We start from the raw sequence: 26,225 nt of genomic DNA on the forward strand, positions 1-26,225 counted from the left end.
CCTTTAGGTGAGGATAAGGAGAGCTTAGCCGTTCCCTGTACCTGTCCACTTAGGTACAAGGTGTGCTTTGGTCTAATACCTGGCGAAGCATGTTTTACCATAACCTTTTCCATGTCATGCTGTACTACAGGGTAGTTAACATCTGCTTAATCAAAAGAAAATTGCTCAGAATGGTATGAAGAAATGTGATAGTCCTTTTCTTTAATGTATAGATGTGGCAGAGATGTTGCTGCTTTTAATTGAGCACGTGTGTCAGCTGTTGCCAACGTATCTCAAAGATGCTCTCTTTGCTCGTTTAGGCCTGTCTCCTCCCTCCTACACATTCCCAGCTCCTGCAGCAGTCATTCCTACAGAAGCTGCCATGTATCAGCCCTCTGTGCTTTTGAATCCACGAGCCCTGCCACCCTCCACGGCGTACTACCCGGCGGGCACTCAGCTCTTCATGAACTACACAGCCTACTATCCCAGGTAAGGCTCAAAGGAAGTGGAAGCGAGGGACCAACACAAAGCACTCCTTTCAGAGCTGGTGCTCCTGCTCACAAAAGGAGATTGTCTGCCTTGCTGAAGGTTAGCGTGGCAGGCCGCGGCTTCTGCTCTCATCTCTGACCCAGAAGTTAGAGAAAAATTGAACAAAGTTTGTTTTTTAACCAAATATGGGCAGGATAAATTTCTAGTTACCTATGTCTATGACTTCCCTTTTTATTCCTCCTATTATAGGTCCCCAAGTGAGTAGCACTGTAATGCTTATGTTAGAGTGGCAAGATCAGGGAAATGTATCACAAAACAGGAAAACCCGTAATGGGGACAATTGTATTTTTAAGTTGCACAAACTGGTGTGACCTCACAATGCATAAAAACTGTTGCTTAAGTTGGATGTAGTGGCACATCTGTAATAACAGCTGCAAAGGAGGCTGGAGGCAAGAGGACTGCAAGTTTGAGGCCAACCTAGGAAACCATAAGATATCATTTCCTAAGGGCAGATAGGGATAAACTGGGGACACAGCTCAGAGTAGAGTGTTTGCCTATCATGTGTGAGCCCCTGGGTTCAATCCTCACTGCATACTGCCAAAAAAAAAAAAAAGGCACATACAAAAACTGTTGTTTAATTTTCTCAGGGTTTACATTGTTTTGCTCTAAAATCTTTACTGTAAATGAATCCAAAATTACTTAAGTCTTGGGTTCTTTTTAGTTACATTCAGTTATCTGGGCAGTAGCTCAGTGTAATGGAGAGAATATAGCCAGTCTGGGAACTGTGTTTTATTTCTTCTAACTGGGGCAAATCACTTAACATTTTGGGATCTTATAAAGTGATGGGATTAGCCAAATTTTAGGCGTTTCCTTCAGGGCTGATTGCTTGTGATTAAATTGGATATACAAGGAATGACCTATTTCTTTTTCTCTTTAAATTTCTTTAACTGTCTTTGTTTAGCCAGGAGCCAGTTTATTTTATTACTGTAGCAGCAGAATTTCACTTTAACATAAGTAGAGTTACTCAGAATTTTAAAAACAATGCAATGACAGCCACAAAAACCCATTTATACCAATACCCATCCTTGGCATTTGTTTGTTTATAGTTTGTTTGATTTTGACTTTTTTTGAGATAGGGTCTTTTTTTTGTCTTTTTCCTTTTTATCGGTACCGGGGATCAAACTCACAACTGCCTGCTTTCAAGGCAGGTGCTTATGCCACTGAGCTAAACGCCCAGCGCCTGAGACAGGGTCTTGCTATGTGGTACAGGCTAGCCTTGAACTTGATTATTTAGCCTAGGCTGTCCTCAAACTCAGGGGGATTCCTCTTGCCTCGGCCTCTTGTGTGCTGGAATTACTGGCCTGCACTACCGTGTCTGGCTGGGTTTTTTTTTTTTTTTTTTGCCTATTTAGACTAAATGTTTATTAGGAATTTTTTACTGTCAGTACTACTGAAACTTCTTTATTTCACCAGGAAAGTATAGAAAGAAAGCACGACAGCTGTCAGCGGCTGTTGTGTACAGACTTGAAAACACACGACCTAGGGGCTGGGGATTTAGCTCAGTGGCATAAGCGCCTGCCTTGCAAGCAGGCAGTCGTGAGTTCGATCCCTGGTACTGATAAAAACGAAAAAGACAAAAAAAAAGAAAACACACGATCTAGTTGACCATTGAGCCAGGCATCTGCTTGCTCCTAATCTGTTGCCTTCTGCAGACCAAGAGATCGTCCCTGGCTGTGGACTCAGATTATAAGGAAGGTCTTTGTCAGCCTACAGCAGAATGCACTGTTGCTCCCACGGCCGTACGTGCAGAGGCTTTGATTCTGTCCCTGCCTGACTCCCTGAGTCCTGGGATTTGAGGGGACCTCTTAGACATGAGACCTGGAGCCTTCAGTTGCAGCCCCAAAGCAGAGAGCTAACGTGTAGTTTAACTGCTTTTGCATTTTGGGCTCTGATCTATAGGTTAATTTTTTTCCTCTGTAGTCTAAAAGATTATAATGTGTCCATTAGTAAGTAGAGACATAGACTGAGTGAGAGTCCTGTTTATGTGTCTCCTATCCTGGACAGAAAGGTCCATTGCCACTAATTGGCTATGTGTGTGAGCTCTGAATAAGGACTGTCCACTTCTTTTAAATTTATAGAGAGTAAAGGTGTAATTTATTTCATTCTTGTCATTTTTTTCTAATGTCCCCAAAGTAAAAATATATCCTAATTTAATGACTTATTTATTACTGACATTTAAACCCACCATTTTTTTTGTGTGTGTGTGGGGTGGAACTGGGAATTCAACCTTTGTTCAGAACTACATCCCCAGGTTTTTCAAAATGTACGTTGAGACAAAGTCTTACTACATTGCCTAGACTGGGCTCAAATTTGTGAGGCTCCTGCCTCAGCCTCCCCAACTGCTGGAATTACAGGTATGTACTACCATGTCTGGCTACATTTCAACTTTTAACTTTTGTCTGTTAAGCAAAGCTCATATTGCTATAAATACTTGATTCAGTTTCTGTGGAGTGATTTCACAGAAGTAAAAGATTTCCAACTGAACATCACGTGCATTGTATTTATACTGACGCTACTTTGAACTGGGAGAATACTAGGGATTCAACCCAGGGCCTTTCGAATGAGATACATGTCCACAGTTTCTTTAAGTACCCCTTTCTTTTTTTCTTTTTTTTCTTTTTATCAGTACCGGGGATCAATCTCACGACCACCTGTTTGCAAGGCAGGTACTTATGCCGCTGAGCTAAATCCCCAGCCCCTACCTACCCCTTTCTATAGTTTTTATTCTGATGCAAGGTCCTGTAAAAAAAACCCACCAGATTGTGCAGCCTAAGCTCAAATTCAAGATTCCCTTTCCTCAGCCAGTCAGAGTGCTGGGGTTATAGGCATGAGCCACCATGCCTGCTTAAACTAATATTTCTGCATTAGGTCTTTGTTTTGTTTGAAAAGGGGTCTTGCTAAGTTACCCAGGCTGGACTTGAACTCAAGTTAGTAGGTAAATGTTTAAGTGTATTTTGTCTGTTCTCTAATAGAGAAGATTGATGTGACAAACTGTAGGTTAAAGAAGGAACAATTTTGAGAGGCTTTGAGAAGCTTTCGAACTTTTTTTTTTTTTTTTTTGGTCTTTTTTCATTTTTATCAATTCCAGGAATCGAACTCGCGACTGCCTGCTTGCAAAGCAGGCGCTTATGCTGCTGAGCTAAATTCCCAGCCCCTTTTCGAACTTTTTTTAACTTTAATTTTTTTAGCGGGATATCAGGGATTGAACCCATGATCTCATGCTTGCCTGGCAGGCACTTGTGCTGCTGAGCTAAACCCCCCTCATTTTTATTTGTTTGTTTGTTTTGCTTTGAGACAGTTTCATTATGCAGTTTTTAGGCTATCCTTGAGCTCACTTTGTAGCTCAGACTGGTCTCAAAGTTAAAATGATCTTCCTGCCTCAGTTTCCCAAATGCTACAATTATGTTTGAGCACCACCCTGCCTGCCTGTTTTTTTAAATTGAATTTTAATTTTATTATATTTTTTATAATTTATTTATTTGGGCACTAGGAATTGAACCTAGGGCCTAGTATGTGCTAACATGTTCTCTACCCAGTCCTTACATTAAAATTTTATTTTTAAATTGTCAATCTTTACTTTTTTGTTTTTTTGTCTTTTTCAGGCAGAGTTACGTTCACTGTGTTCAGGGTGGTCTTAAACTCATTTGGTAGCCCATGCTGGCCCCAAACTTCAAAGCAATTCTTTCTTTTAATATCTGTTTGACATCAGTAATGCACTGCAGTGTTCACATTAATGCATGTGTGTTCACTTCAAAGCAATTCTTTACGGCATTCAAATGGTGGTGCACTTTGCAGGTTGCAAAAAAGTTATTTTAAACTGCTTTTTTTTGTTTTTGAGTCAGGATCTTGCTACCTAGTTGAGGCTGACCTTGAATTCAAGGCAATCCTCCTGCCTCCATCTTCCAAGTGCTGCGATTATTGGGGTGTGCCACTGCACCCAGCAGCTTTCTAGTTAGCTTAACTACTTTTGTTGTTGTTGCTGTTCTGTTTTTTTGGTACCAGGGATTGACCTCACGTTTGCCAAGCAGGCATTTACACTGCTGAGCTAACCCCCCATCCCCAGCTAAACTGTTTTAAACCTTTAGTTTAAGTGAGCAAACTGAGCAACTTCTGTGTGTGACTTTGATAACATTATGGCCAATAGGCCGTGACCTGTGTACATAGAGCAGGCACCCTACTCACCTGTCTTTCCACAAGAGGTGCAGCGAGAACTCCCTCCCTCACCCCCTGTTTGGTCTCTTTTTGATTTGTTCATACATTTGGCAGTGAGCTCACCAGTTGCAGTTCTCTGGGAATGTAAGTGTCTTTCAGCATGAAGATTTAGCTTACCTGGTGAACATCTTCAGGGAAAACATGAACCATAGAGCAGATTGTTCATTGTATCATTAATGAGTTCTTTGAGGGTCTAACACAGCATCTTGAAAAGCATGTGAAATAAGACTCATTTCCTTTTCTCCTTATGGACTCCTGTCCAGCCTTGGAAAAGGGTTCCATTCTCCTAAGGCAGGGATCCATGCCTTAGTCAAGGCCCAAGAATGAGAGGGGGTCATCTATCCTTATCCACTGTACCTGCCACTCCAGCCTTGGAGAGAAGAGCACACACTTGCCCCCTCCTCACATAAGGACTGCATTTCATCTCTGTCCCTCTCTCTCTCTCCATCTGTCTGTCTCTGTCTCTGTCTCTTATTCATTTTTACTGAACCCAGAGCCCTCACACCGAGCTATATCCCTAACCCTCCTTATTTTTTACTCTGAGACAAGTTCTTACTAAGTTGCTGGGCTGAAACTTGCAACCCTCCTGACTGATCCTCCGTAGAACTGAGATAGCAGATTTGTACCACCATGCCCTGCTCAGGCATCCTATCTTACAGTATGCTTTGCAGCCAAACAAGGTAATACATACTTGTAATCTCAGCACTCCGGGAGGCAGGAGGTTTGTAAATTCAAACCCAGCTTGAGCAATTCAGCAATTTAGCAAAATGTGTCAACATGAAAATAAAAAAGGGCTGGGAAGAACCAAACTTGGTGGTGCATACCTGTAAGCCTAGCACTTGGGAAGCTGAGGCAGGAGGATTACTGAGTTCAAGGCTACAGTGACTTCAACTGCATCGTGAAACCCTGTCTCAGGAAGACAAAAGGAAAAAAAGTTTATTTGAAAAGTGAAATGAGAAAGTAAGAGAAAAACTAGCTCTCTACAGCAAATTTGGGCCAAAGAAAGAAAGGAATTGACATAAGTTGAAATAAAAGTGAACTTGGGACTGGGGATTTAGCTCAGTGGCATAAGCGCCTGCCTTGCAGGCAGGCAGTCGTGAGTTCAATCCCTGGTACCGATAGAAAGGAAAAAGCCAAAAAAAAAAAAGAAATAAAAGTGAACTCTTCTAGCACACACAGAATGGGCTACTATGGGAAGTCCCAATAGCCTTTTCTGTGATCTTGGAAAAGATGGTCTAGTTCGTGTTCCAGTGGGAAAGATGGCCATGGTTGTATTTATCACCCAATGCAGTTTGCAAACAGGGGCACCACTGTATTTAGGTGGAATAGATTTTTGGGACAAGATCCTCTTACTTGCTCCCAAGTGCTTTTATATTTATGGGTTACTGAAACTTCTATGCATATGCCAGGAGAAAGTCGTGTTTTCTTGGAGGACAGACACACACCCAGGATCCAATATGGCAGACAGTCCAGAAAGGATCCTGAAAAGTTAACTTGATTAAGAATGCTGATTTCAGATGAAATTTTAAAGTTAGTTAAGTAGGAAATCTACATATAACATTTGAGCCCAGGTCCTGTCACACACACTCACTGGCTCAAGTGTCTGGAGAGAACAGGGTCCTTAACGGAGCCGGGGCAGGCTCAGGTCCCGCATGCTCAGATCTTTGTGCTGACTTCCCCAGCTGTCTGGTGGATCCCCTTGGGGAAAAACCCTTGGGGAAGCCCCTCTGATATTTCTGTCTCCTGGGCCCCAGTCCATTATCTGTTTAGCAACTTCCAGGTTTCCCACCCGACTCAGGTGGACTCCTTTGTATCTATTTGCCATTCTCCTCTCTCTCCAACGCTGGTCCCTTTATAATGCTGTTAATTCTTGACCTGCGGGCTTTTGTGTGGGAGTTACAGTATTGACACCGTGCACATGTGAGGCATTAATAATATCCTGACTCTTGACCATCTAAAACTTAACTAAAGATAAATGCAGGTAAGGACCTGACTCACTGGCAGTTGAGCCTGACGATGAGTTACTGAGATTGTGTGTGTGTATGTAGGGGATTTGAACACAGAGGTGCTCTGCCACTGAGCTTATGTCTGCAATCCTTTATTTTTATAAAGAATTGGGGAAAGTCTTGCTAACTTGCCCAAGCAGGACTAACTTGTGATCTCCCTGCCTCAGCCTCTCTTCACTATTCGGTTACAAGTATATACCACTGTACACTGGTGGCCTTATTTATTTTTAAGACAGTGTCTCACTATACAGTTTAGGCTTGCCTTGAGTTCACTTTGTAGCCCAGGCTGGTCTCAAACTCATAATGATCCTTCTGCCTCAGCCTCCCGAGTGCTGGGATAACAGGCATGCACCACTAAATGCCTGGCTCTGTGTTCATCTTTGAAGAAGTACTAAATAATTTTCCAAGTGGTATCACCATTTTACATTCCCACCAACATGAGAGTTGTAATTTCTCTACATCCTTGCTGGTTCTTACTGTCTTGGTGCTTTTCATGCATATTCACTTAAGGTTTTGATTTATATTTTTTTAGTGACTGTTGATTTTGAGTTTTTTACATTTGTTAGTCATTTGAATGTTTCCTTTGGAAAAATATTTGTTCAAATCCTTTGCACATTTTAAAATTAGGTTTTTTGTTTTTGTTTTGAGAATAGTCTGATTGTTGCTATATAGTTTAAGCTAACTTTGAACTCACTATGTAGCCCAGGCTGGCCTTGAACTTGCTGCAATCCACCTGCCTCGGCCTCCTGAGTGCTGGAATTACAGGTGGTACCAGCACACTCATTACTGGTTTTGGCTTTGTTTTCATATACAATTTTTACAAAGATGTGTTTCATTTTTTTCCCCTGAGTTGTAGAGTTTGAATGCAGAGCCTCGTGAATATTAAGCAAATGCCTGACCCTGTCTTAATTTTTGGTAGACCCTGCAACAATCTGTACACCAATTTGGGGATTGTGACTACGTTAGCAATAGTGTCTCTATTCACAAATGTGGGCTTTTAAGAAAACTATGTTTTATAAATTTTAATGTATAAGCCTTATGTTCTGATTAAATTTTCCCTAGACAGATTGTTTTTTATTCTTTTTTTGAATGGGATTGCTTTCTTACTTTCGTTGTTTTTTTGTAGTATACAGAGATACAACTGATCTTGTATCTTGTAAACTTGTTTACCAATTTATTCTCATAGTTTTCTCAGTAAATCACTTAGATTTTTCTACATCCAAGTTCATGTTTGTTATTGTCACTTTTATTCTGTTATTTAATTTTGCAATTCTTAATTATCTGCAAAAATAATTGAAATTTAAAATGTAGATTAGTAAAAAAATTAATTGTTGTGCTCTATCAGGTACATATACTGCTTGCTTACTTTTCCGTATGGTTCCTTGTGTACCAGAGATAATCATAGTGTGGTTTATCTGCATAGGCAGGCTGGGGAATGTAGCTCAGTGGTGGAGTGCTTAGCTAGCATTCCGTAGGTCCTGGCTTTGATCTTAAGTTTTGTCCTTAGCACTGAAAAGAAAAGAAAAGAAAAGAAAAGGAAGGAAGGAAGGGAGAGAGAGAGAGAGAGAGAGATAGAGGGAGGGAGGGAGGAAGGAAAGGAGGAAAGGAAGACAGGAAGACAGAGAAAGAGAAAGAGAAAGAAAGAAAGAAAGAAAGAGAAAGAAAGAAAGAAAATGAAATAATTGGGATCCAAAGTGTATTTAAGCTTTATTAGAATAAAAGCTAACTTAAGAAATGAATATACTTGTCCTTTCTAACCTTAAATTTCCAGTTGGATTTACAAGAGACCTCAAACTTAATTTAAGGTCCTTTGGCAGAGGTAATAGATTTTGCTAGGATAGTACTACTTGTGGAACTGTTAGTAGAATACTGAAATGACTTGACTTTTGTATATACATAGGAAATTTTATATAACCACACCCCCAGTATGGAGGATTGAATACAAGACCTTTGCACTGATTGTATCCCCTGTCCTTTGTTTTTTGATTTTGAGGCAGGGTTTTGCTAAATTGCTCAGGTTTCAAGTCTGTAATCCTTTTGCCTCAGGCTTCCTTGGTGTGGGATTTTTAGGCATGCACTGCCACACCTGGCTTCCTTTCATATCTTGCATGGAAAATTCTAAGCAGTAATGAAATATATGGTGAAGTCTTGCTGTTCTTTGTGTATTAAATTCAAAACATCAGGGTTTTTTTGGTTTTTTTTTTTTTTGTTTTTGTCTTTTTCCTTTTTATTGGTACCAGAGATCGAACTCACGACTGTCTGCTTGCAAGGCAGGCACTTATGCCGCTGAGCTAAATCCCCAGCCCCTTACATCAGGTATTTGACATGAACAAATACAGTCTTTAAATGGTGGCTGTATAGGAAGAAAAACATTGAACCAGACATTGAGAAATCTGGGTAGGTTCTTCTGGTTTGACCAAGAGCTAACTGGTTTTGCACGCAGTTGGGAAATTACTGAACTTTTACTTTTGTTTTTGGTGGCGTTGAAGATTGATGACAGGGCTCCTGCATGCTAGGAAGGTTCTCTGCAGCTGAGCCATGGCCTTTGCCCATTACTTAAGTCTTGATTTCTGTTTCTACCTCTGTAAAAGTGAGGTGATGTAGCTGAATGATGACCACAGCCCCACTGAGACCCAAAGCCCAGCATTTTCCCTGACTTCGATTTCATATTTGTGCTCAGTTGACCTGGGGTTTTTCAGCCTTGCTTCCTTTGATATCACTTGGATTGCTTTAAAATACAATGCTACATTAATGTGTGACTTTGGCTTTCTTTCACTTTCTGCTTTTTAATTTGGTGGAGAAGAACTTTTATCAAGAAGGCTAAAATGCTCCCCCACTCCAGGGATTCTAATTTGCAAACTTGCTTTAAAGATTGAAAAGGTAATACTTTCAAGCTTTGGTTATTTTGTAAATGATGAAACATAATGATGGCTATGAGATCAGCAAGAATAAAAGAATATGTTATAGCTTTGGGGGGGGGCTGGGAATTGAACCCAAGGTTTGTGCTTACTAGGCAAGTGTATCTCCAATCTTGTCACTGCATTTGGATGGATTTAGTGCATCAGTCCCTGAATCAAAAGTGCTGCAAAGATGCTCCTCTTCCTCACGCAGCAACTGAAGAAGCAGTTTAGATCAATAAGTTGTTTGAAGTTACTGTGCTGGGAAGCAGAGGAGGTTGGGACAGGACTGAGGCATGGCTAATCTATTCCTCCTATGCCCTCTGCTAGTACTGGGTGGAGCAGATACCCTCAGAGTTTCAGAGCCCAGGATCATGTACATGTTCATCTTCGTAATAGAACAATTACCTACTTCAAAGGATGAATAGAAGCTAATAATGAGCTAAAGTTGGAAGTCTGTATTGCTTCTTAATAACTTCTGAAATTTTCTACACGTATGCTTTTAATATAATTAATCTGGCTACCAATTGTGATAGAAAACAGTGTGAGGGTTAAACTGGTGAACTAATTGGTGAATGAGTTGAACTAAGCTTTGAAACTCAAGCAGCAGTCACTGGCGTTGGTGCCTCAAGCCAGGTGTCCGTTGGCTTGTGTTCCTTGGTGGTATTGCTGCAGATAACACCGCCAGGACCCATTAATACACCTGCCCTTGTGTTAAAGGTGGCCAATTCCGTTTGTTCCGTATCCCATCCAAGCCTCCATCATTCATTTTTTAAACTCATGGGTGCTTTTAAACTTTGCTTTACCGCATTACTCTTGTGCTACACATTCGCTTGCACCTATGGGACAAACAGCCCACTCTCTGGAGCAGTCCCTCTGGATCCTTTGGTCTCTGTGGCTGTGGTTCCTCTCGGTCCCTTATATTCATGTCTCTTCTTGCTTTACTGTTCCTTATAACTCTCTGGTTAATCATCCGAGAGCTGTGCTTTGGAAGTGGCGCTCTGTGGTTGGGTGACTGTGAAGGCTTAACACTGTCTCTTCTCCCTGCAAGCATCTGGGAGATTTGGGAAATCTCCGTATTAACCCCCTGCCTTTCATCTTTCGGCTTTTGTGGAAACGTGAGACAGGGTGGCTGTGGTGTTTTTTCCTGTCTTGGGGAAGAACATTGAGAAAAATGAGAACGACTGTCTTAGGAATGTCTGTTTGCCTCAGTAACTGATATTTTTTTGGTAAATATTCAACGTTGTCTGTTCTATTGGTTCACTGTGCTTTCTCTCCCTCTAGCCCCCCAGGTTCGCCTAATAGTCTTGGCTACTTCCCTACAGCTGCCAGTCTTAGCAGTGTCCCTCCACAGCCCGGCACGGTGGTCAGGATGCAGGGCTTGGCCTACAATACTGGAGTTAAGGAAATTCTTAACTTCTTCCAAGGTTACCAGGTCAGTACCTTGAAGAAGCAACACCCACAGGGCCCTTATGATTTAAGTCGATTTGCCTAAAGAACACAGCCAGCAAAGGTGTGGATTTTCTGAAGCATAACACGTGTTCACGCGCTAATAGGTTGACTTGCTAAAGCTGAAAGAGCAGAGTGTTGGGGTGGAGGCAGCCGGCTTCGGGCTCGTACTCTAGACAAGATGAGGGCTTTTTCCATGCTGGCTTACTTCTGTCTGTTTAATCTGTTGTTTGTTCTGAAACCTTTGCTACTTTGAGAAAGCTCTCGGGCCACGCCACAGCATGGGGGTTTGCATTAAGAGTAGGGGGGCTGCCCAGGGATTTAGTTCATCGGCACAAACACCGTCTGCCTGGTCGTGAGTTCAAACCCTAATACCAAAAAAAAGATAAAGAATGAAGCCTAAGGATGAGCTCTCCTATGAGCCTGTGCCAAGTCCTTGTTTTTTGTTAAGAACGTGGTCTGGGAATGTAGGTTAGCAGTAGAGTTCTGCACTTGGTCCCGAGTAAAGTGGTCCCCACGTTACTTGGTCAGTGCTCCCACAAAGTGGTCAGTGGCCAGTGTCTAATGTGGGAAAAGGAAAAAAAAAAAAAAAAAAAAAAAAAGCAATGCTTAGCAAAGACCCCCAGTGAGTCATTAGAGTGCGATGCTATTCTAATGAGGCTGATGCTGCTCTTAACATGTCTTTCTACCTGCTGTGTCCGTCAGCTGTTTTCTGACTTCCTTAAGGAATGAGTTTTTGGGCCGGGTATATAGCTCAGTGGCACAGCGCCTGCCTGGCAAGCTCAAAGTTCTGAGTTCGTTATCAAAAAGCAAAAGAAAACGGTTGTGCTCTGTAGCAGTGAACAAATGTTCCCATTGCCCATTCATCTGAGCAGACTCTTTTCCTTAAGTTAGTTATATAGTAGCCTAAAGCCTGAAATCTCTTTCCTGCTATTGCTATACTAGGGAAAATTGTCCTCTTTCTCAAGCTGACCCTGCTCAAGTCTGCAGGGTGGGAAGGCAGCGTCGTAAAGGCCTGCAGCATAGCCCCCGCGCATCTGCAGTGCAGCCTGTGGGCGCCATGTCTGGCCTCACTGCCGCACTGGGGATCAGTTTATAAAATCGGTACCATTGGTCACCAAGGGCTATGACTCCAGCCAAAAGCCTGTCTGATGGTGCCATGTGTCACAGACCTACCACATTCCCCTGATTGTTCTAAGGGCTTTTAACAGGCAAGGGATTATTTTTGAACAAGCAATGAAAATCTATGATAGGGTCAGGGATATCACTCAGTGGCATAAACACCTGCCTGCAAGCACAATGGTCTGATTTCTATTTCCTGGTACAAAAAGAAAAAAAAGATAATCTATGATAGGGAAGAACTGAATGAAAGCAGTCAGAAGTTCTCTTTTGCTATTGACTGACTGGATTAGGATACATATACTTTCCTAGAAGCAAGATTCTTGTTCTAAATATGTTTGTTTCAGATATCAATAGATTCTTTACTGTTTCCTGAACAATTATGCTGCCTCTGGAGGACATTAAAATGGGTAAAAATGTTACCTTCCAAACTTCCTATCTGACTCATTAAATTATCAAATTTTACTGGAAGCTCATTGGAAAGGTTACTTAATCTCATGGAGAAAACATTTTTATGTTTTCTACCTTAGTCCAAAGGAAGTTTGAAATTCAACAGTCAGCTGAGTTAATTTTAGTCTTAATTTATATTCACCCTAAGTAAAATTAAGCAGTTCTATACATGAATTAGTGATGAGAGTACAATTTCTCTTATCCAGCCTCGCTGGACTACTTTACTATAGACAAAATAGCAACTATTTATGACTAAAAAACTTACAAGCTTCAAAAGAGAGAAACATCAATCTGTAGATGTTCTTGTTAACAATTTGTAGTGTAATTTGATGTTGCAGTAGAGTTATCTGGTATAATCAACAGAAAGTTTGTACAAAATTGTTTCTCCTGAAAATATTTGTCCCCCTTATTTTTTTTTTGGGGGGGGGGGGATAGGGTCTCACTGTGTAGTCCAGACTGGCTGGGATTCCTGGTAATCCTCCCTGGAATTACAGACATGTACTGCCTCAGCTGGTTTAGTCTTCACTTTAGAAGTGCTTAGAATGTGTAAAGTGGGCCAGTGAATTAAGATTGCATTGGAACCTCAGTTACCCAGACCCGTATATACTCCAATATTTGCCTTCAGTAATTGGAGCTGTGAGGCACATATTCAAAACCTTTACTCCTATCCAGTTTTAGATCATTATTACATAAAAGCTCCCATTTTGTTCTACTGTTCAGAGTCCATGCCATACTTTTTTCTATTCTCAGTTATGCAGGTAATAACCAGTCACTATGTACTTCCAGATTTGTTCGATTTGCTTTGTCACAAGATATAACCTGTCTTTATCTCTACCTACAGTATATTTATCACTGTTGCTAACTTAGTCAGAAGTTTTAATGTTATTTGTAATTATTAATATCATAATAATTATGTATTTAAGCAACTATCTAGAAAATAATTAGCTGAGCAAGTAAAATTTGTTGTCATTGTTTTTTTTTTTTTCCTTTTTGAGACAATGTGTCACTATGCTATTCAGGGTCATGTCTTTTATTGTTTTTTGTTTTGTTTTGTCTTTTTGAGACAAGGTCTCACTCTGCAGTTCAAGCTGGCCTTGAGCTCACTGTGTAGCCTAGGCTTGTCTTGAATTTGCAAAAATCCTCTTGCCTCAGCCTCTCAAGTGCTGGGATTACAGACATGTACCACCACACCTGGTTTAGGGTCACTGTCGTTTAAAAGAGTCTAGAACTCGATAACATAGTATGTCATTTTATAAACTGATTGTCCTTAAATACATTTTAAAATGAGTTTTCTCATTACTATCAGCAAAATTTCTTGTGTAAAACTATTCTAAATTTGTGTTTTCCATAATTCATATGATATTAGAGGAACAAAGATTTATAAAAATGGAAGCCAGGCAATAGAAAAGTTGGCCAGGCTGGGGTGATGTCAAGTCCAACCTAAACTGCATAGCAAGACCCTGTCTCAAAAGAAATGATTTTTTGGCATGTGGAAATGCCTTCTCCTCATTTCTTGTGAAGCAGGAATATATCCATGACATGCTACATTAAAAAGAGTTTTCAGGGCTGCCAACCTTACAGTAGAGGTTGAGTGGTAGTATATTTCTCCTACATTAAAGGGGAAAAAAAAAAGAAATGATTTTTAAAAAGGGAGAAATTTTGATGACTAAAGCAGGATGTGGGCCATAGATTCTATAATCAAATCTCCCCACATGGAGAATTAAGGTACCAGAGTTAGATCTGTTTTACTAAATGGAACTATTAGAACTTATAAAGACAAATTACCTTCAGAATGTTTAGCATTCGGTTCAGTAAAACAAATGTGTGTATATTTTAGTCGATGAATGTCCTATTTGAAATGGATTTCCAGGGATACCTGTACAATTCCTTTAACTTTTTTTCATTTACTTTATTGTCAATGCCTTTACATTTTCAATAAATCCTGGTTTTATTTTGCAAGGTGCTGACTTTAATCAACATCTTTTAGGTTACTTACTTTGGATTGTTATTTGGTATTGCACTGATGGAATAAGATTGAGATTTCAGGCTTATCTAACACTATACGAAACCCTCAGGGTTGTTGGGAGATATTGAGTAGATTGGCCTTGTTGTAAATGGCTTGCAAATAATTTGTCCTCAAATACTTGCTATCCATTCCTGCCTGCAGCATCATTCAAACTGTACTATTCATGAGATCTGAAGTTTGGCATCCTGAATTATTGTGGGCGGGTGTTTTTGAGGGTTTTTACTTTGTTTCTGAGTTTTTAGCTTTTTCTCATAATCTATATGTTCAATCTAACTTCATTTATTGAAAGGATTTTGATGGTACTTTTATGTTAAATAAGAAATGAACATTTCCTATCAGAGTTACATATGTGGTTTATACCACTGCTTTATTTCCTACAATGTAACTTGTCTGCTCTTTTGGGGTAGCTATTTTTAGTTGAAATACTAACCACCGAGTGACAACTTGTCCATCTTTTGATCCTGTTTGTTTCAACTTGCATTTTAGTATGCAACCGAGGATGGACTTGTTCACACAAATGACCAGGCCAGGACTCTACCCAAAGAATGGGTTTGTATTTAAGGGCCCCAGCAGTTAGACCATCCTCAGAAAAGAAGGTAAGGTGCTCTGATTTGCAAGCTAAATTACAAAGGGCCAACCTAATAGACTGAGATCTCAAAGACAACTTTAGCTCTTAAATTTTAATTGGCCAATAGTGCTTGGTTATAGTTGGATTTTATACATGTATAGAAATCAACAACTTTAAAGGAGACATTTTTTCTGCTTTGTAAGATAGGCACAATATCGGGGCTGGGGATTTAGCTCAGCAGCATAAGCTCCTGCCTTGCAAGCAGGCAGTGGTGAGTTCGATCCCCGGTACTGATAAAAAGGAAAAAGACCAAAAAAAAAAAAAAAGATAGGCACAATATCATTGGTGTCTTTTTTGTTCCAAAATCCAGCCTGGGATTCTACATTGCATTTAGCTGTCGCCTCTCTTTCGTGTCCTCTCGTCTGTTTTGGTTTCTCAGTGTTTCTTTGCTTATTACTACCTGGCCACTTTTAAGGGTTATTACCTTGGACATATTTTACAGACTTTCAATTCGGATTTATGTTTACCTTTTGGTAGGTGTTGGGAAGGAACAGCTTGAATGCAAATTGCCGATCGAAGCAAGCAGGATCCAGACATGAGGACACTGCTTAGTGCTGGCAGTATCAGCCTTGGTCTCTGGGCTGAGGTCATGCTTTCTGGGATTCTCTGCTACAAAGTTGATGCTTTTTTCTCTCACACTCTATTTCTTTCAAGAGTCATGCTACACAGCCAGGTGTGGTGGCACATCCCTGTAATCCTAGCATGTGGGAGGCTAAAACAGAAGGATTATTCTGAGTTTGAGTTTGTCTGGGGTACAAAGTGAATTCAAGGCCAGCTTGAAATGCATAGTTCCACCTTGTCTCAAAAAAGGAGGAGTCATGGTACAACTCACATCCAAGGTGCAGAGGGTTTAGAAATTGCTGTGGAAGGGTGACTTGTCCTTTCTTCCCTGGTTTTTGTTATTGTTTTGTTTCTTGTCAATACTAGGAATTGAACCTGGGACCTTAAATTTCCCAGATTCTAGGTGTGCTAGAGAAGCACTCTACCCCTGAGCTACGTTCCCCATATTCCTGTTTTCTATTTATGCATTTCATGTAATTATGTCTAGGTTATACATTTTCCCTTGTTGTATGGAATGGTGTGTATTTATCTGATACTTTAATGCAGTCTATAATCTAGTGCTATTCTTCTGTTCCACTTGCTGCATCACTGCCCGTGGGAGCTCAGTCAGTTCCTTTAACACACTCCTGTTCTTTTGGATTTTTAAAGCTTTTCCCTTCAAGGCCTGCAGGTATAATTTGTCCAGTTCCTAATCTGTTCCTTTACTTTGGGTTTTACCTCTTTGAACAGTGTTTTCTTTAGTCTTTGCATTATCTTCAAGAAACAAGACTTTGATTTCTGAACAGAAATGCTTTCTCTTCCCTCTACAGAACTTATTCTGAAGAGTTTAGATTACGTAGGCCTTCTGCACAGTCAGAGAAATTGCTATTGAAAAATTTCCTACAAAAGTAACAATACTGCTGAGCACGGTGGCCCATTTTTGTAATCTCAACACTTTGGGGGCTGAGGCAGGAAGATCCCTGTGAGTTTGCAGCCATCTTGGGCTACAGAGTGAAACTTTGTCTCAAAAACCAAAGAAGTAGAAGATAAAAGAAAGGAAAAAGTAACAGTACTTTAATCTATGTCTTGAGGCTAATCCATTAGTTGCAACATAAAAACAAACAGTGTATACATTGAATCATGTTGTAATTTTGTTTTAAGAGGTTGTACAGAATTAGAAGAAACAAAATCTTTTTAATTGCATGTACTTACCTTTTTTTTATTTAGAGAAAATTGAGTCTAATGTGCTAAAATACATTATTTAATACCTGATTGAACCTTAATGTAGATAATACTTGGTGTTGCCATTGTTTTCTGTAAGAGTAAATTGTGGGTTACTTGTGGTTTTTTTTTTTTTTTTTTTTTTTTTTTTTTGTCTTTTTGAGACAGGGTCTTGTTATGCATGTTGGTCTCGAACTCGCAGTGATCCTCCTGCCTCGGCCTACCGAGTGCTGGGATTACAGGCATGAGTCACCATGCCCAGCATAAATTTATTTTTTTTAAGTAGAGTCTCCCTATGTAGTCAGGTTTCCTTGAACTCACTATGGAGCCCCGCCTGGTCTTGAACTTTCAATGATCCTCCTGCCTTGGTTTCCTAACTGCTGAGATTACAGGTGTGCACCACCACACCGAGCAAAGTGTGAATTACTTTTATGGTTTGAAAGTCACCTCTGGTTTCTGTAATATGATTTCCATATAGTGACCAGCAGTATTTTCTAACTCCCAAAAATTATAAATAAGAAAAGTTATAAATAAATTATAATTGCATTCAAAATTAAGCATTCTTCCCCTTCAGTAATTATATTCAATGGCAAGACCTGAGAAATGTTGATTTTTATTGATTTAAGTGGGAAGAAAGGCCAATAAACTTTCTTTCTTTGATTAAAGTACCCAAGTTGTGGACTTTATCTAATGTATAGGGAAAAGATTCTGTTCACTTAAACTCACAAATGACTTACAGTTTTCAGAAAAACACATGGAAATTATCTTAAGAAAATAAAATGCTAAACTAGCCACAACCTGTGGATCAACTGATTGATTTTTTTTATTTGAAGAAGGGACTCTTCATGCAGTTCATGCTGGCGTTGTACTCACTTTGTAGCCCAGGCTGGTCTCAAATTTGCAGTGATCCTCCTGCCTCAGCCTCCCCGTTACACATGTGTGCCACCGTGCCCAGCCCTGCAAGATTTTTAAGGGTTCATTCCAAAAGCAGTTCCAGTTGGTGAAATCAAGATGTCTTAGGAGAGTTCTGTGTACATAATATTTTTAATGACAGTTTATTACAAAATAAAAGGATTGCATATTTCCAGTTAAAACTGTCAAAATTGTTTTGTATCATATTTGCTTTACTGTAACTAAAGACACAACATTTTCCATATTATACTCATATATATGTGTGTATGTATGTAAGTATTATATTTTGCTGTCAGGAATCTGCAGTTTCATTGCTAAACACTAAAACTCCATGGATTACCACTGAGATTACAAAGAAAACCTGAGAAGGCTAAACTTTTTACCTCTTTTTAACAAATTCTAGACTTTTCTACATTGTGACATAATATGAGGGAATAACTTTCAGCCTCTACAAAGGGGATGTTTTCTCAAATGCTATGATGGTCCAGGGAGGCAGAATGTGTAACATGTTACCTCTGATGGGTGACAGGCCCAGGGTTGATGGGGGCTGCCTGTCAGACCAGCTTGACTTTTCCCTGTCAAGTCCGAAAGGAAGCCAGGAACAGCCCTGTGAGATGAGGCTTGAGAGCATCTCAGAAGCCCCAAAGCCTGACAGTCCAGGATGCGAATGGGCTATGTCTGGTTATTCCTTTGGCTCAGTAGTGAAGTTGCCTCTCTCTGGGCTTCAGCCTGGGTTTGGGGACAGCTCTCAACTAAAATTCCAGTGGTGCACATCTGTAATCCCAGCACTTGGGAGGCTGAGGAAGCCGTTGTTGTGAGTTCGAAACCAGCCTGGGCTACAAAGTAAGCACAAGCCCAGCTTGAATTGCATAGTGAGGCCCTGTCTTAAAAAGACAAAAAAAAAGGTGGAGGGATTTAACTCAGTGGCATAATGGACTGCCTGGCAAGCACAAAGTCATGAGTTCGATCCCGGGTGCCAAAGGGGGAAAAAAAATCCACTTTTTTGCCAAAAGAAAGGTAAAATTAATTAGTAGTATTGAGTAATTGGTAGATTTTCTTATATATATACCTGTCTTATCTGAGAAGCCATTCAGCGCAGTATGTTAAACTGAGGGCTAAATTGTGGTTGCTTTGTAAACCCATTTAAATATGATTTTGTAACAACTAAACCAGTATCTTTTTTTTTTTTTTTTTTTTTTTTGTCTTTTTTCGTTTTTATCGGTACCAGGGATCGAACTCACGACTGCCTGCTTGAAAGGCAGGCGCTTATGCCGCTGAGCTAAATCCCCAGCCCCCTAAACCAGTATCTTAATACTTCCTAAGTACCCGAGTTTACATTTGCACCAATTATAGACTCGGTTATTAAAAGTGATTTCCAGAATTGGCCATATGAATAAGACTGCAACCCAGAAACTATTTCTGCTTGCGTTTCTTCATCTCTGTTGCTCCTTTCCATCTATGCACAGTGCCTAAAGTTGTCAAGGGGTTTGTATGGCATGAAGCTAGAACAGCATAGCTGGGTCCTCTCCGTGTTAGTTCCAGTCTTAGATCCACCTGTTACAGTTTTCCCTGATAGATAGGCTGAGAGGAATGGGCTCCAGGAGCACATGGGTGCCAAAGCCTTCAGATACGCCAGGTCCTTATGTAAAGTAGGGTATTTGCTTATAATCTACACACATCCTCTCTAATAGTTGGAACCATCTCTATATTACTTACAATGTCTAATAAAATGTAAATGCTAGGTGTGTAGTAAACACTGCGTATTTTAGGAAGTCCGAGAATCTGTACTTGTTCAATATGGATGTGGTTTTTTTTCCCCCATGAATAATAATTATTAGTAGCTGACTGAATCCACAGACCTAGAAACCACAGATATGGGGATGGCTGTCCCAGTTTCACGACCCGTGCTTTGTTTTCTGCAGATGAGATGATGATCTTACAGGTTGTATGTAGGGATGGAATATGTTGACCCACAGAAAGGTGCTATTGAAATAGTCACTGGCATGTAGAGTTCATGTGCCTTTAGTTACGCCACACCTTGCTGCTGCTTATGGATTCGACTTTATTTTTATTAGAAATTATTTAAGTTCTACTAGATTTTAATTTTGAACAGTTGTCCTAACTTTTAAAAAATAATGATAATTTGTACTGAGTCTCTACACGACCTGGGGGACCCAGCCTAAGGAATGCATGCAGGAGGAGCTGGGGGGAGGCGAAGGCCTCCAGGTAAACACCTGCACACACAGGGCAGGTAGGCAGGCAGGCGGGGAGCAGACCGGCTCCCCTAGACGTCCTTGGCCAGCACTCCACTCCTCAGGCATTTGCCAAGTAAATATCAGCTGAAATAAAGACGTATGCTTAGCGTTTTAGTCCTTGGGGAATTTGAAATCAGTTTTTTATGACTGCTGAAAATTAAATGTAGAGATTGTAACTTTCTTTATTCAATTTCCCCCCAGTGTTTAAAAGATGCATGGTGATCCTGAAGCCACCGGATGAGAACACTAGCAATTTCAGGAGAAGTTTGTCTACACTCAGGCTGCAGTATTTTCAGCAAACATTATTAGACAATGGATCTGTGCCTTATCTTTGGTGGAGTGAGAAATGTGAGCCAGTAAAGCCAAATCTTGCAGCAAGCAGCATGCAGCATACCTGGCTCCTCAATGATTGTGACCCGGCATTTAAATGTGAATTTGAATCAAATGTCTATTACTTTCAGCTAAAGTGGCATCACAGGTGTTTCTTAAGTTTAAAAAGTCTTGGATTAAAAAATTCTCCACTAGCATCTCCCGTCTACCATCTCCACCATGAAGTCTGATAAGGAAGCTCCACTTCGTGTACTTCATTCCTTAGCCTCCGTCTATCTTCTGTATGTTCGTGCCCTCTTGCTTAGCAATTCAAGTGTAAGGCCTTGGACTCCTTAAATCACAATGTAAAGAAGAATAAAGGAGCCGGCCGCGATGGCACACGCCTGCAGTCCAGCTCTCAGGGAGGCTGAGGCAGCAGGATCGCCATGAGTTTGAGGCCAAAATTTTAAAGGTAAAAAGAAAGCTAATATTTTCTCTATCTCTTCACCATCCTGAAGTCTTAAGGTGGTTTTAGAAATGCCTAAGGTGGGCTGAAGGTGTAGCTCAGTGATACAGTGCTCACCTGTCCTGCACTAAGCCCTGGTTCATCCCCAGCACCACTAAAACAGAACAGTTGATGGTAAACTTGAAACTGGGACACCCTCGAAAACACACAGATAGTTAGCAGTTCTGGATCTTTTCTCAGCTGGTATCAGTTATAAATAAGAATGAAGTAGGGGCCAAAATGCAAAATCAAAAATGAAGCAGCTTCATGTAGTTAATTTTAGTTCAAACCGTAACAATATTGTGGCTTCCTATGTATTATTTTATATTGTACTTTTGTTCTGTTGATGGCTTGAACATTCATAAAAAATCCACTAGTTTTTAATACAGAAATAATAGCATTTGGAGAGTGTAGTCTAGAAAGCAATGTACTAACTGCTGCAGCAAAAATGCGTGTATATTAAAATAGCCTTCAACCTTTTTCTCCAATGTCTTCACTGTCAAATAATTAAAACTTTGAAAAGCATAGGACTGTAGTCAGCATGCTAGACGGAGGCGTTGGACACTGGCTCGGTAAACAGGTTCTGACACCGTCAGTGTTTAGCACTGTTTAGCTATGTTTATGCTACAAAAGTGCAATATTAGACACTAGCTAGTACTGCTTCCTGTCTGACTCCAAAAAGGAAGACAGGATTTGATTCAGGGAACATACTTCATGTCATCCCTAGCTTGGATCCAATGCCGTGCAGATTTTTTTGTGGCTGCTATTTTTACTTTGCATTACTTTGATGAACGGAGAGCCAAACGCAACCCTCTTACCTGACCAGCAGTGACCCTTTAACTGCAACCAGGAAAACCAAACGTCGTGTGTGAGAATTGGTGAGAACTGGCACTTAAGATCCTAAAGAAAATTCTTGGTATGTTAGCCTTAAAATGCTCTCTGCCCAGGCTCTGAAAGACTGCTAGGCAGTAATACTGCAATACTACTGAGTTTTGTAGAATTGTTACATTTGATAATAAAACTTGCCTGCTTAATCTCAATGCTTGCAGTCTTTTTTTTTTTTTCTAAGTTTACCATAAATACAGTAATTATAAAGCTATCTATGCTACTAAGGAAACTACAGAAGGATCAAGACCAATCTGGGGGGGGGCTGGGGATTTAGCTCAGCAGCATAAGCACCTGCCTTGCAAGCAGGCAGTTGCGAGTTCGATCCCCAGTACCGATAAAAATGAAAAAGACCAAAAAAAAAGGGTGGGGGGATGTAGCTTAGCACTCCTTAGTTTCAACATCCACTACCCAGGAAAACTTGTTGATAAATACTCAAGATGCAGGTTGAATAACCACCCTCAGGGTACAAGTCACTGAAACTTTCTTTTTATTCTTGCTTGCATATTGGACTTGAACCCAGGGCCTCATGCTTGCTAGGCAAACATCCTACCCCTGATCTACATTCCTAACCCTGACTGAAATTCTTAACAGCTGTGGTACTTGGTCCTTCGGTCTCACTGGTGAATCTCAGTGTGCTTAACAATTTGGGTTTTTGTTCTTTTATTATGTGGAGAATTGAACCCACTGGCCTTTCTCATGCCAGACAAGTGATCCACCACTGCAAATTGTGTAACACAATTTGCAAAATTCATTTAACTCACATTTAACTCTAGTGTTAAATTGGCTCCTTTTTCTTTACTGATGCTGAAGCCTCATTTTCTAATACAAATTCTATCCTTGTTTTGGGACTCAGGTTAAGTTCTGCCAACCTCTAACATTTCAGGGCCGCCTATATCAACACTGTCACTTATTTGACCTTTGTACTCTTGTTACAGAGCCCAGGTGTGTTAGCAGTTCTCAGTTTATAACCTCAAGGGCAGGAACTGTGCTAACATTCCTATTTCCTGTTCACTTGGTGTGCATTAAGCATTCTTAGAATAAAGTGTGGTTCATATAAAACAATTAAAAAAAAGAATAAAGTGTGGTTCACTCAGGAAGTGTTTTCAGTCCTAGTCCTTCATCATTTATAAATCCAGATCAGTTTTGTGCCTCAGCTTCAAATCTTTCTACCATTGCACGTGGCAAGGAGGCCACAGAGTTCCCAGGCAAGTTCCTCCTCACTTGGAGGTTGAAGGGCATTTCACACATTCCTGCCTTCTGCTGGATCCAAGCAGCCCAGGCAGTGCTGGTGTCCTGTCGTTCTTCTGTGCAGTATTCCTGGTGCAGCTGCTCTGTTCAGCCAGGGTGTGCAGTGGAGTAATGGTAATGGGGAAGGAAAGGAGACCGAGAATAAACGGGACCAGGATGTGTGTGAAGAGATGCTATGGTTCCATCTCCAGCCCAGTGCTTTGTGACTTCGAGGTGCTTGAGATGTACACGGTAAGTATGTATTGAATGAAACAACATGTAAGTATGTTGACTTGTACAGGAGAAAATGATTGTGACTTTGTTGATGTTTGGTTTGGTTTGGTTTAGTTCTGAGACACTGTCTCACTGTAGTTCAGGTTGGCTTTCAACTTGATGATGTATCCCAGGCTGGCCTCAACTCGCAGCAATCTTCCTGCCTCAACCTCTCAAGGTCTGGGATTACAGGCGTGGGCTGCTTCACCCAGCTGCGACTGTTTCTTCTGAAGATTCTTTATGATTTTGAGGTTGTGGCTCAGGAACAGCATTTGCTCAGCATGCACAGCTCCCTGAGTTTCATCCATAGCATCAAAAATAAAGAACCTTGTTTTTGCTTTGGCAGCGCATATACTAAAAACAGAAATGAATTTTAATAAACCCCATATCGGGGGCTGGGGATTTAGCTCAGCGGCATAAGAGCCTGCCTTGCAAGCAGGCAGTCGTGAGTTCGATCCCTGGTAGCGATAAAAAGGAAAAAGACAAAAATAAATAAGTAAATAAACCCCATATCGCTAAAGTAAGAATTATTTTTCTTTAGTACTATTTATGTGCATTTCGTTTTATCGGTGCTGGGGATTGAACCCAGAGCCTCTTGCCTTGGAGCAGAGCGCCCCTACCGAGCTCTCCAGCTGCTGCAGAGTTACTATTGCTAAGATCACCATGACAATGTTTTCCCTTAATACTATTCTGTCAATTTGAAATATTTCAATTCGTTATTAATGGATGGTTTTCACATTAGAGTAAAATTCAAAGAATCACTTTATACTGAGCTACACCTTCGAAGAGCCAATTTAGCATAAAATTTACTAAGCATGATTTTGGCTTCTTACGCCACCTACTGGGCATGATGTGCTACTACGAGTCTTATTCTCAAGTATAGCCATATGGGATTCTAATTGGATTTCAATTTTATTTCTAAACTAATTTACTTAAACAAGTTGGTTAGTTTTTTTTTTTTTTTATCAGTACCAGGGATTGAACTCACGACCACGATTGCACACTTGCAAGGCAGGCGCTTATGCCGCTGAGCTAAATCCCCAGCCCCTTGGTTACCATTTGCTAATGGGGGGGGGGGGGTGCGGGAGAAGGGGGTAGGGGAAGTGGGATGTTTGACTCTAGGCCATGCACCTGTAGGTTCACTATTGCTTAGCAGGGAGGCAGGCTGGTTGCTTGGTTTCCCAGATTCGTAAGTTCCAACATGGCCCGGATCTTAGGAGCAGCTGGCGGTTCTCCCCCTGGAAGGGCCACAGTCCATAAATAATATTTTTATTAGTACATGTTTGCAGGACAGAGTGATTATATTTATCATGGGGGAGGTGTACATGTACACAGTACATCTTAATTCTTTTTGTCCCCTCCCCTTCTCTCTAACCCCTTCTTTCTACTTTTACAATGGCCTTATTTTCATTCTCTCATTTTCATCTTTTTCTCTCTTTCTCTTTTTTTTTTTTTTTTTTGGTCTTTTTCCTTTTTATTGGTACCGGGGATCGAACTCATGACTGCCTGCTTGCAAGGCAGGCACTTATGCCGCTGAGCTAAGTCCCCAGCCCCTTCATCTTTTTTCTTTAAACCTCTTTTCCCTTCCTGCCTCCTCTGCCCTCTTCAGAGAGTTTTTATAGGCTTTTTATGTTTTAGTAGCACATTGTACTTGACACATAGAAAGTATCTGATTAATTTTAAGATATAAACCTTAACAATAATCAATTCATCATTTATCACGTTTAGTATGCCACCAGTTCCTGTAGATTTTATTTCCAGCATCCATCTTTCTTTTCTTTTTTTGAAAGCATGGTTTTACTGTGTAATTCAGGCTGGTCTTAAGCTCACAGCAAACCTCCTCCCTCAGCCTTGTGAATGGTGGGCTTGTACCCATGTGTCACCATGGCCAAGTGGAACGGACTTTCTTGGAATCATGGAAAACTCAGTTATAATTCCTGCTGCCAGGCAACATCTTGAGTAGATCAAAGTTCCATCTGTTTGCATGCAGTGTATATTTTGCATAAAAGTGACCTATTCCTTTGCAATAGATTACACCAATTTGTGCATAAGGTATTCTACTCCATAGTTGATGTATCAGTTTTGGGGTTTAGGCTCATAATGCTTTTGCTGGGGAATATGCTCGCTAGTTCATTGATTTTTACATAACAGTAAATTGAATAATCATCTCGTCCTTCATATTTCCATATCAAGAAACTATTTTCTGTTTATTTCTCTCCCCCACTATTGTGTAGAGGAATTAAGTCTGTTAATCTCCTTGAGATGACTGTGAGAATGCAGAATATCACAAGACACTGAACCCTACATTGGTCCATCGTGGTGTAGCTCTACTTGACCGGCGCAGCCCCCCAATGAGACAGGAGACGCTCTTGTGGGCGACAGTTAACTGCTGCTTTATTTACGCGGGCTCTGGTTTATATATTTGGCGTGACCAATCACAGGCTGCCACGAGGAAGCAGGGCGGGAATGGGATGCAGGCTCTGGCCACTATATCCAGCTGTGGCCAATCAGGAGTTGCCACAGAGTACGGAGTGAGCAGGAAGTGCGCACGGGTTGGCTAATTTAAAGAGGGACATAGCGCATTGGGGAAGCTGGTGTGGTCCTTAGTCCCGGGTGGGGTATGGTATGTTGAGCGCCTGCGCCCAACACTACTAGCACAGCCTATCTGATAAACAGGACCTAGGGTATTTGCTCATGGTGCTGTCATGCCCTCGGGTTCTCAAGATCTTACTTTTCTTGTTGCTGGGACAAAATACCCAACACCCAAAGTTAAAAGAGCA

General features: G+C 40.8%; 1 protein-coding gene and 1 non-coding gene across 7 annotated transcripts in view; both read left to right on the plus strand.

The window, feature by feature from the left end:
- Esrp1 (epithelial splicing regulatory protein 1) overlaps positions 1-22,097 on the plus strand; it is a 56,339-nt gene extending 34,242 nt beyond the window's left edge. For 2 of the 6 annotated variants that reach the window (XM_003479937.4, XM_005008234.4), the window contains exons 13-16: positions 300-468; positions 10,928-11,078; positions 15,174-15,283; positions 20,445-22,097. In XM_003479937.4, the coding sequence (XP_003479985.1) occupies positions 300-468; positions 10,928-11,078; positions 15,174-15,248 (395 nt within the window). In that variant the 3' untranslated portion in view covers positions 15,249-15,283; positions 20,445-22,097. The remainder of the gene's footprint in view (positions 1-299; positions 469-10,927; positions 11,079-15,173; positions 15,284-20,444) is intronic. The other 4 variants (XM_013144047.3, XM_003479938.4, XM_013144048.3 and 1 more) reach the window with 3 other exon arrangements.
- On the plus strand, positions 14,145-14,277 carry LOC111754690 (small nucleolar RNA U109). Its single transcript, XR_002789366.1, has one exon. It is a non-coding gene; the product is annotated as a small nucleolar RNA U109 (small nucleolar RNA).
- Positions 22,098-26,225: the final 4,128 nt, after the last annotated feature.

The sequence above is a fragment of the Cavia porcellus genome, unplaced genomic scaffold, assembly GCF_034190915.1.
Source record: "Cavia porcellus strain 051 isolate PalLab524CR breed Dunkin Hartley unplaced genomic scaffold, mCavPor4.1 scaffold_10, whole genome shotgun sequence".
Classification (NCBI taxonomy): Eukaryota; Metazoa; Chordata; class Mammalia; order Rodentia; family Caviidae; genus Cavia; species Cavia porcellus.